Source organism: Scyliorhinus canicula, chromosome 11 (assembly GCF_902713615.1).
Source record: "Scyliorhinus canicula chromosome 11, sScyCan1.1, whole genome shotgun sequence".
Classification (NCBI taxonomy): Eukaryota; Metazoa; Chordata; class Chondrichthyes; order Carcharhiniformes; family Scyliorhinidae; genus Scyliorhinus; species Scyliorhinus canicula.
In genome coordinates this window covers 123770270-123782248 of record NC_052156.1, presented here as the reverse complement: position 1 = coordinate 123782248, position 11979 = coordinate 123770270, and the positions used below count along the sequence as shown (strand labels likewise).

General features: G+C 46.3%; 1 protein-coding gene across 1 annotated transcript in view; it reads right to left on the bottom strand.

Annotated features, from left to right (window-relative positions):
• lamb1a (laminin, beta 1a) overlaps window positions 1–11979 on the bottom strand; it is a 122989-nt gene that overhangs the window by 16389 nt on the left and 94621 nt on the right. The window contains exons 26-28 of the mRNA XM_038811283.1: window positions 7467–7708; window positions 6920–7123; window positions 2541–2685 (exon numbers count right to left, since the gene is read on the bottom strand). Coding sequence (XP_038667211.1) covers window positions 2541–2685; window positions 6920–7123; window positions 7467–7708 — 591 coding nt within the window. The remainder of the gene's footprint in view (window positions 1–2540; window positions 2686–6919; window positions 7124–7466; window positions 7709–11979) is intronic.

Genomic DNA, 11979 nt, shown 5'->3' with positions numbered 1-11979 from the left:
GCCTTTATTAGACGAGGCATAGAGTTTAATAGCAAGGAGGTTATGCTGGAACAGTATAAAACATTGGTTAGGTCACAGCTAGAGCATGGAATTTATATTATAGGAGGAATATGATAGCACTGGAAAGCGTGCAGTGGAGATTAACCAGGATGTTGCCTGGGCTGGAGAGTTTCAGCTATGAAGAGAGATTGGATAGACTGGGGTTGTTTCCTTGGAGCAGAGGAAACTGAAGAGGGACATTATTGAGATGTATAAAATAATGATGGGCATAGATAGAGTAGACCTGAAGGATCTTTTCCCCTTGGTGGAGGGATCAATGACCAAGTGGCATAGATTTAAGGTAAGGGGTTTAGAGGTGACGCGAGGAAACGCTTTTTCACCTAGAGGGTTGTGGAAGTCTGGAACTCACTGCCTGAAAGGGTGTTTGAGGTAAAGACTCTCATAACATTTAAGCATATTTTAATAATCTTTTATTAGTGTCACAAGTAGGCTTACATTAACACTGCAATGAAGTTACCGTGAAAATCCCCTAGGAATCACACCCCGGTGTCTGTTCGGGTACACCAAGGGAGAATTCAGAATGTCCAATTCACCTAACAAGCACGTCTTTCAGGACTTGTGGGAGGAAACCGGAGCACCCGGAGGACACGCATGCAGACATGGGGAGAACATGCAGACTACGCACAGACAGTGACCCAAGCCGGGAATCAAACTCGGGTCCCTGGCGCAGAGAAGCAACAGTGATAACCATTATGCTACCCTGGTTAGATGTGCACTTGCAATGCCAAGGCATGCAAGGCTATGGACCAAGTGCTAGAAATGGGATTAGAATACTTTGGTGGCTGTTTATGACTGGCGCAAATGCGATGGGCCAAAGGGCCTTTTCTGTGCTGTAGATCTCTAAGACTCTGGTGGTACTACCAAGATATAGAGCCCCTCTCAACTGCTCCGATACAGCCTCTATTGACAATGGTGCTTTGAACTTGTTCAAAATCATTGCTTTTAGTTTGAAACATTTGCAACTGGCCAGCCAGTAAATAGTGGCCATAAATTTAAGATCACTACCAAAGGAACAAAAGAGGTTAGTCTTCTTAATGCAAAGGTTAGTTAATACTTAGAACTTCCCATCAGGAAAGTAGGATTTTTAAAAATGTCTTCAAATGAGGGGGGAGGAGAACTTAGTGGATAACTTTGCAAGAGCATGAACAGGAATTGGAAAATCTTGATCAATAAATTACTGAGTTAACTTGGCTACATGCCACTTTTTGGGTAATATTGCCATGAGAGCAGTACATTTCACTTCAAGAACTACAAACGGCAAGTAAATCAAAGTTTCACTGTTGATTTAACAACAGAAAGTGCTAAATTCCACTGCACCATATACACAGTGAGCCCACAACAGAACCATTCAAACTAGTCCAGCTCCAAGTATTAGTTGCTAGACTCAGTTTGGAATGGGGTACGCAAAGGTTACGCGATACATACGTAGTTCATTGGCAAGCCAACTAAAATAGCAGCAAGTGGGGAAAAATATATTCCTCTATTCTGAAGTTTGTTTGACAAGGGCACAGGAAGACAGATTTGCCATTTGTTATTCTTCCTCAATTAAGTAAATCAATCTATACTTCTATCAGCTCAAATCATTGGAACGTTTTGTTTCGATCTTCCTCAAGATGCTTTCAGAGTGTGCAACAAGCAAAGTAGTGAGGAAACAGAATATTAATTCAGGAAAAATCTCATTGCAAATAAATAAAGGTTTTAAAGAGAATAGTTGGAGTTTAGAAAGAATCACAGAGCGCATGTACTGGGAACAACTGAATCTAGTTCAGTGCTGAACAGATATCACTTGGAGCAGCGCAAAACCCAACAGATATTAATGGGCACAAAAGTTTCCATACAGACAAACTGCACAAGGTAAAGTTGTCACAAGGTGGAGGACAACTACTTTGATGGAGTGAACACATTTATGCTTAGCTTAAATAACACATGGTAGGCTCAGTGCAAGCTTTTTGCTTAAATAAAAAGATGAACAATTTACTGCCATATCTCCGAAAGTAAATATTACACTTCCAGGTTGCACATGGAAGGCAAACCTTAAGTGAACTGCAACATAAACTAGATTGAAAAGGCACCAAGCCAAGTGAAAGCCCAATTTTCTTTTTCCTTGACTAAGTATGGTAACACTGCAATAATTACTAGGTGACCAATCAACACTCACGATGAAGCATAAAAATCCCGAAAGACGGGAGCAAAAATAGCATTTAGATGTAAAGCATTAATCTCTCGCAGAGGAAAACCCATAGAAATGAACTTGAAGAAACAAATGCATTCTATAGTCATCTTTCATCTGCAAATCAGAACTGTATTAACAGCCATCACAGAAAGGTCAGTAGAGATTATCTTAGTCTTCAGCAATGGCAAATTTTGAATCATAACTCAAAATTAGTATGATCATGTGGATTCTTCCTCACCACAACAAACAAATATGCAGAGATAAATGCAAGATAACACCTTAAATAACGTTTAATCTCAATCCTTACGTGTGAGAAATTCCCTGATTTGCTTGATAAGATTCCTTAGGTCTTCATTGCTCTTGTCAACTTTTTCTTTTGTTGTATTGGTTTTTAGGAGTACCTTTTGTGCATTTAGTTTAGCCTCATCTGCTTTAATTTTTGCATCAGCGACCTGCAGGGACACAACATTACCACCTATTAATGAGGTTCTACTGAGTCACAACCGTAGAATGTTTACAGAACAGAAGACTGCCATTTGTCCCGTTGTGTCCATTCTGACTCACTGCAACAGCAACTCAATTAGTCCCACTCCTCATCCTTTCCCTGTAGCCCTTAGGATTTCTCCTCCTCAGGCACTTATCCAAATCCCTTTTGAAAGTCATATGCACATAAACTAAATTCAAATGAAAGAATCTGGATAACCCTACCAAAAGCTGGTTAACTATGATTTCTCATTTTGACTTCAGGTGGCGTAGTGCAGGGGGAAGACACGCCTGAGTTGTCTCCCGCTAGAATACTGCACTTTTTGCCCCTTTCTCTCAGTATCAGAGGGTATTTTCCTTTGAAAACGCATGTAATTAATGGAATAAGGATCCTGTATGATTGAAATGCCCAGACAAGTCTGGGGAAAGAACGTGGACAGCAAATTTTCATCGACAGCAGTCGGATGCCTCTCAAGAGTTTGTCGGCCGATAACTTTATTTTATAAAAAAATCATTTAGAGTACCCAATTCATTTTTTTCCAATTAAGGGGCAATTTAGCGTGGCCAATTCACCTACCCTGCACGTCTTTGGGTTGTGGGGGCAAAACCCACACAAACGCGGGGAGAATGTGCAAACTCCACACTGACAGTGACCCAGAGACAGGATCGAACCCGGGTCCTCGGTACCGTAAGGCAGCAGTGCTAACCACTGCGCCGCCGTGCTGCCGTCATCAGAAAAAATGATAGCGACAGCCTCAGGGTGTCCGGCCACTCCACTAACAGCCAAGGTGATTTCGAGGAGCTTGGTGAAGGAATTTGATAAACACTGGGAGGACTGTCGTAGGACCTCTATTAAGTGGAGTGGGATAAATGGGGGAGGGATGGAGCATCGGGCATCCCTTTATACCAGGGGTGGGCAAACTACGGCCCGCGGGCCGCATGCAGCCCGACAAAGGTTTTTATGCGGCCCGCCAATGAGGTGCCCGGAATCTTAACCGGCATTTTTGAAAAGCCGCCGGGGAAAAGCCGCTGAAGTAAATGCGCTTATTCAATAAGCGCATTTACTTCAGCGGCTTTTCCCCGGCGGCTTTTCAAAAATGCCGGTTATGATTCCGGGCACCTCATTGGCGGGCCGCATAAAAACGCGCGTAGTGGGGTGGATGAGTGGGGCTGTCTCATTGGTCGGTTTAGTTGGGTGTGCGACCAATAGGAGTCCAGGTTACAAACAATAAGCCTTATTATTGTTTGTAACCTGGACTCCTATTGGTCGCACACCCAACTAAACCGACCAATAAGGCAGCCCCACTCATCCACCCCACTACGCGCGTTTTTATCGTTGACTCGGCCAGGCTGTGCTTCTGTCAGTGTTAAGGATCAGCACAAGCAACTTGACACCTGATTTCAACAAACTGGTAAATGACTGCAGTCAGATGCATCATTCTCATTGACATTGTTCTGTTACTTACTGAGTTACTTTGTTTTTCAAATAAATGTGCTTTTTTTTTCTTTAAAGACCTTTTATTTTGGCTATTTAAAATATTCATTATTTTACTTAATATACTATGCGGCCCTTTAAAATTGTGAATTTCTGAATGTGGCCCTTGCACGGAAAAGTTTGCCCACACCTGCTTTATACGGACGATCAACTTCTCTATATTACGGACCCAGTACCCTCCATGGACAAGAAATGAAGCTACTTCGCATGTTTGGCTTCTTCTCTGGTTACAAATTAAACTTGGACACGAGTGAATGTTTCTCAGTCAATCCCCTGGGGAGGAGAGCCTAACTGGGGATGCTATCTTTTCGCCTTGCCAAGATTAGCTTTCGTTATCTGGGGTGCTGGGTGGCCCACAATTGGTCCTCGCTTCACAAATTAAATTACACTAATTTGGTTGACAGTATCAAGTCGGACTTGCAGAGGTGGGTTAACCTCCCCGTATACTTGGTGGGTAGGGTTTAGACTATTAAAATGAACATGCTCCTGATATTTTTATTTCTTTTCCTATTTTGCAGATGGCAAGGTGGCACAGCAGTGAGCGCTGCTGCCTCACAGCGGCAGGGACCCGGGTCAGACATTGGGTGACTGTGTGGTGTTTGTACATTCTCCCCGTGTCTGCGTGGGTTTCTTCTGGATGCTCCGGTTTCCTCCAACAGTACAAAGGTGTGCCGGTTAGGTGGATTGGCAATGCCAAATTGCCCCTTAGGGTGGGGTTGCAGGTATAGGGTGAGGGATTGGCCTAGGTAGAGTGGTCTTTCGAAGGGTCTGTGCAAACTCGATGGGCCGAATGGCCTCCTTCTACACCATAGGGATTCCACGTCTCCCCACTTTTCTCCCGAGTCCTTTTTTGTTAAAGTCAACAAATTTATTCCTTCTTTTATTTGGACAGGTAAGATCCAAGGGTCCATGGGGCTTTGTTCCAAAGAGACAGACAATCAGGGGGCTGGCCCTACCCAATTTATTGTTTTACTATTGGGCAGCCTACATTCAGAAGATATTGACAAAGTCATTGGAGCTTTGACAAATAGTCATTGGACTCGAAACGTTCGCTCTATTCTCTCCCTACAGATGCTGCCAGACCTGCTGAGATTTTCCAGCATTTTCTCTTTTGTTTCAGAAGATATTATTGCAGTTCAGTGATTCTGGTCCCATATGGGGACAAATGGAAGCGAGCTTCTGCACTGTTTCTCGGCTTTGCGTAATAGTTACTTCATCTTTGCCTTTCTCGCTGGTGAGATTTTCCCTGAATTCAGTGGGCGGCGTCTACCTTGTGAATTTGGAAACAATTTAGGTTACGTTTCAAGTGCTGTTCCTCGTCTTCGCTCGCCTCTATCAGCCAGTGGGTTTGGATTCGATGTTTAAGTCATAGGAGGAGCGGAGTCTGGAGAGGTTTGGAGAACCTATTCATAGAGGTGAAGTTTGCTAGCTTTCAGGAGTTGGCAGACAAATTCCAACTGCTTGGTTCTAGTCTTTTCAAGTATTTCAGATTTGCGATTGTTTTGCGCAAGGCTTTCCCCTCCTTTCCCTTGGCACCACTATTTTCCCTGTTGAAGAGGATTATGTCTTTGGACGGGTCTGATGGGGGGACTATTTCGGACACATATGGCCATATCCTCTCGGCGGAGTCAACTCCATTGAGTGAAGGGAGGATGAAATGGGTCCCATTCTGGATGGTGAGCTATGGCGTGAGACACTTCACAGAGTCAACTCCACGATCTTCATGTGCCCTTCAAAGTTTGATTCAATTCAAGGTCGATCACAGGGTGCATCTGACTAAAGCAAGGATGAGCAGATTCTTCTCTGGGGTGGAGGATAAGTGTGAGCGCTTCGTCTGGGAGCCGGCTAACCACATTTATATGTTCTGGTCTTGTCCCAAGTTGCTAAGTTTCTGGGCCTTTTTCTTTAACACCATGACGGAAATACTCAATGTAGGTTTGGATCCATGTCCATTGTTGGCCATATTTGGGGGGGTTAGACTCGGTGGTGCTCAGTTGGGGTGAGGCAGGTGTCCTCACCTTCTCCTCATCGATAGCCCGAAGACGAGTTCTGTTTTGAGTGGAGGTCTTCTACTCTGCCTTGTGCCTCGGCTTGATTTTCTACATTTAGAGAAGGTTAACTGCACCATTAGAGGGTCGGTGGGAGGTTTCTACCTAAGGTGGCTGCTATTAATTTCCTTTTTTAAAGAGCTAGTCGCCGTCACCTGTTAGGGGGTTTAGTTTAGTTTTTTTTGGTTTAATGTTAATACATGTTTTTTCCTGTTTGGCTTGTTCTTCTATTGTGCATTTTTGGTCACTTGTTTTGGATGATTTGGTTTAATATGATTTTTAATTTAAATTTTTTTTATAAATTACTGTTTCTCATTTTATCAACCGGCACAGAGAGTCACACGTGGTATAGTCACAGAGAAGAAAATAAAACTGTGCAACACAGCAAAACACAGCTTTTTCTTTGGAATGGTGTTTGTGGTTTTGATGAAATATCAAATTCTATCTACTTCAGTACGGGATTAGTATTCTATAATATTTATGGTTACTGTCCAAAGCGTTGGGATCCGATTCCTAAAGTGAGAATTTGCATCTTAGTTGCAGATTAATTATTTGTGACTTTTGTTCCCCATACTCAGAAGCTAAAAATTGCTTGCTAAACGTCACTCTGGACCACTCCACACTGGACACTTCGACAAAGGTTCAGAATGCAAAACATACCATTTTAGAAAGCTGATCCACCTCCGCCAAAGCATTTAGAACTGCAGTGTCAAAATCCATGGAATCCTGCCATGCTTTATGGGCTAAAGTTACAAGTCCATCACAGCCAATTCCTCCACATTTTCTAGTTCCGTCATCATCTTGACAGTTTGGACCTCCACATTGTGCTTCCGCACACGACACCCCCGCAGGGCTACCGCAAATCTGGACAAACAGGCGAAGGATAGTTAGTGCAGTTTGTTTCGATTTGACTTCAGCAAAACTGATTTTCGTTCCATCAAGAATACTTGTGGAGAGCAATATTTTTAAAAGTCAGGATAGGCACCAAATAGACCGGAGTCACGTCTAATGCAGTAAATGGTAAAAACATGCAGTTTAGATGGAATGCACCTATTCTGTGATCAATTAATTAAAAAGTTTGTCGTCAAGTTTAACTAGCTTTCAAACAACTAATGTGCCACTAGAAATGGTTGCTTAACATAAACCATAAGAATTGGAACAATTTTGCAATGTTAGAATGAACTCTGAAAACGTAGTGAAAATGTACCTTTTTGCTTAATGGTGAAAGGTCTAGATTTTGCAATTTGTCAGCCAGTTCTTCCAGACTTTGTGAATGTTCTTTTTGCTGCTGTTCAAAGTTATCCTGACTCTGTGAAATCATATCATCCACTTTTTCTCGAATGCTCAAGGATTCCAGCAATATATTATCGGGATCAGTGGTGGAAGAATTAACCTTTACTTCAGCCTCGAGAGACTGGTTAAAGTATTTCTGGACGCTGTCCAAGGCTCCTACGTCAGAGTATTGGAGAAATTTGAAAACATCAAGACATGCATTACTTTCAGGTGACATTGTGGGATTCTTCAGAACAATAGAACACTTAATCCCATCATTACAATTGGAGGAGCCAAATCTTATCATTACCATTTAGTGTCCTTTTACACAGATGCACTGACCAGAACCAATGCAGACAATGATCATTGTTTTGATACGTCAAGGAGAAATGCGGATGACTGTTACACCAAAGCATTATACAATACTTCCCCGAGCTCTATTTGGTCAATACAATTAGAAACACCATTGAGTAACCTCTCAAAATTGCAATTAAAATTTAATAGATGCTTTAAATATCCAGAGAAACGTGCAAATAATTTTGCCAGGTGTACAGAGCTGCCGCTGTCGAGCTGGTGCACAATACCCTACCAGTCATTCTAGTTCATATTTTATTGTATTTTCTTTTTACTATGTACTATTTTCTTCTCCTTGGTATGTTGGAGTGTGCCCTTCTCTTCTAGATGTGTATATGTTTCTTATCCTGTGTACAATCCGGTAATTATATCTTGTTCAAAAGCCCAATAAAAAACATTTATAAAAAAAAAATCCAGAGAAACAAATTTCAAATAGATTCTCTCGATATTTCAAAATAACCTGCAGTATCCTAAAATTTTTTGGGGGTGTTGCGAGGAGTTCTTGGGCTGGATTCTCCACGCCCACCCCGACACCGAAATTGCTTTTTGGCGAAAGGTCAGCGGAGAATCCATTTTGACACCGAAATCGGGAGCGCCATCAGATTCTCCGCCCCCTGAAAAGCGGTGTACTCTAGGCCTGCTCCGCAATGCTCTGTCCCCGACTGGCCTAGCTCCCAGCGGCGTGGGCTGTGTGTGCTCACACTGTTCGGGAACCTTGCGTGGTGGTTGCGGACTCAGTCCGGCGCCGCCACAGTCAGGAGATTGACAGTCCGCGGGCAGGAGGCGCTTCATTCGGGGCTGGGGGCACTGTGGTACTTCATTTCTTTTTTTTAAAATAATTTTTATTGAATTTTTCAAAATACAAACATTTTAACCCCCCCTACATTCACATTTGAATTATAACAAAACAAAGTCAAACCCCCCTACTTAACAAGAAAAAGAAAAAAAGTCCCCCCCCCCCCCCCCCCCCCCGGCGACCCGACAGTCAGACCAACTTATCATTTCTAGCAGCGTCCTCGGGCAGGCCTTGCCCGTGCCACCACCGCTACCGTACTTCCTTCGTCTTTGTCCCCCCTCCCTCCCCCCCGCCCTCCCCTCCCCTCCCGGGTTGCTGCTGTCACGGCCTCAGTTTCTATCTCTGATCCAAGAGGTCTAGGAAGGGTTGCCATCGCCTGGAAAACCCCTGCACCGACCCTCTCAGGGCGAATTTGATCCTTTCCAATTGGATGAAGTTTGCCATGTCGTTTAACCAGGTGTTAACACTCGGAGGCCTTTCGTCCCTCCACTGAATCAGGATCCTCCTCCGAGCCACCAAGGACGCAAAGGCTAATATTCCAGCCTCCCTCGCCTCCTGTACCCCCGGCTCCACCCCAACCCCGAAGATCGCAAGTCCCCATCCTGGCTTGACCCTGGACCCCACCACTCTCGACACCGTCCCTGCCACCCCCTTCCAGAACTCCTCCAGTGCCGGACATGCCCAAAACATATGTGCATGATTCGCAGGGCTTCCCGAACATCTAATACACCTGTCTTCACCCCCGAAAAACCGACTCATCCTTGTCCCCGTCATGTGGGCTCTGTGCAGTACCTTAAATTGAATGAGACTTAGTCTCGCACATGACGACGACGAGTTGACCCTCTCCAGGGCGTCTGCCCATGTCCCGTCCTCTATCTGTTCCCCCAGCTCTAACTCCCACTTATCTTTCAGCTCCTCTACTGGTACCTCCTCCACCTCCTGCATAATCTTATAGATGTCCGAGATCTTCCCCTCCCCGACCCAGACCCCTGATAGCACCCTATCACTCACCCCCCTGTCGGGGAGCGCGGGGAACCCCGCTACCTGTCGTCTGGCAAATGCCTTCACTTGGAGGTACCTGAACGTGTTCCCCGGGGGGAGCACAAATTTCTCCTCCAGCTCTCCCAGGCTCGCAAACCTCCCCTCTATAAACAAGTCCCTCAGTTGTCTAATACCCGCCCTCTGCCAGCTCTGGAATCCCCCTCCTGTGTTTCCCGGCGCAAATCTGTGGTTCCCTCTTAGTGGTGCCCCTATCAGACCTCCCACTTCCCCCCTGTGTCGCCTCCACTGCCCCCAGATCTTGAGGGTGGCCGCCACCACCGGGCTCGTGGTATACCTCGTGGGAGGGAGCGGCCATGGTGCCGTTACCAGTGCCCCTAAGCTTATGTTGCCGCAGGACGCCCTCTCCATGCGCTTCCAGGCTGCCCCCTCCCCTTCCATCATCCACTTTCGTACCATCGATGTATTTGCCGCCCAGTAATATCCTGAAAGGTTGGGTAACGCCAGCCCTCCACTATCCCTACTCCGCTCCAAAAAGACCCTTCTAACTCTCGGGGTGCCATGTGCCCACACATACCCCATGATACTACTCGTTACCTTCTTGAAAAAGGCCCTGGGGAGGAAGATGGGCAGACACTGGAACAAAAACAAGAACCTCGGGAGGACCGTCATTTTAACTGACTGCACCCTCCCTGCCAGCGACAGCGGCACCATGTCCCACCTCTTAAACTCCTCCTCCATCTGTTCCACCAGTCTGGAAAAGTTCAACTTGTGGAGGGTCTCCCAGTTCTTTGCCACCTGCACCCCCAAATACCTAAAACTTTTAACTGCTCTTTTGAAGGGGAGCCTCCCAATTCCCTCCCCTTGGTCTCCCGGGTGTATTACAAAGACCTCACTTTTCCCCAGATTTAATTTATATCCCGAAAAGTCCCCGAACTCCGCTAGTATCCCCATTACCTCCGGCATTCCCCCCTCCGGGTCTGCCACATACAACAACAAATCATCCGCATAGAGCGAGACCCGATGTTCCTCCCCTCCCCTTGTCAGTCCTCTCCACCCCCCTGAACCCCTCAGTGCCATCGCCAATGGCTCAATCGCTAATGCAAAGAGTAAGGGAGATAGGGGACATCCCTGCCTAGTACCTCGATGGAGCCCAAAATATTCTGACCTCCTCCCGTTTGTTACCACACTTGCCATCGGAGCTGAATAGAGCAGTTTTACCCACTTGATAAATCCCTCCCCAAACCCAAACCTTTCCAACGTCTCCCACAAGTATTCCCACTCCACCCTGTCAAATGCCTTCTCCGCGTCCAGCGCTACCACTATCTCCGCCTCCCCTTCCACTGCTGGCATCATAATCACATTTAACAATCTCCGGACATTTGTGTTAAGTTGGCGTCCCTTCACGAACCCCGTCTGGTCTTCATGGACTACCCCTGGCACACAGTCCTCTATCCTGGTTGCCAGGACCTTTGCTAACAGCTTGGCGTCAACATTCAGGAGGGAGATGGGCCTGTAGGACCCGCACTGGACCGGGTCCTTGTCCCGCTTCAAAATCAAGGAGATCAGGGCCTGCGACATTGTTGGGGGCAGAACCCCCCCCTCGCGCGCCTCATTGAAGGCTCGCACCAGCACTGGACCCACCAAGTCCACAAATTTCCTGTAAAACTCCACCGGGAACCCATCCGGCCCCGGCGCCTTCCCCGCCTGCATCTGGCCTATCCCTTTAATTAGCTCCTGCAGCTCTATCGGCGCCCCCAACCCTTCCACCAGCTCCTCCTGTACCTTTGGGAACCCCAATTTGTCGAGAAAGTTCTTCATTCCCCCTCTCCTCTTCGGCGGTTCAGACCTATACAATTCCCTATAGAAGTCCCTAAAGACCCTATTCACCTCCTGCCCCTTCTGCACTACGTCCCCACCCCTCTCTCTCACTCCCCCAATCTCTCTGGCTGCATCTCGCTTACGAAGCTGGTGTGCCAGCATCCTGCTCGCCTTTTCCCCGTACTCATACGCCGCACCCTGCGCCCTTCTCCACTGCATTTCCGCCTTCCTAGTGGTCAGTAGGTCGAACCTGGCCTGCAAGCTACGCCGCTCCCTTAATAGCCCCTCCTCTGGCGCCGCCGCATATTTCCTATCTACTTCTAGGAGCTCCCCCACCAGCCTCTCCCTTTCCTGCCTCTCCTTCCTCTCTCTGTGTGCCCTTATGGAGATCAGCTCTCCTCTAATCACTGCTTTCAAGGCCTCCCAGACCGTCCCCACCTGCACCTCACCTGTGTCATTCGTACCCAGATAGTTCTCA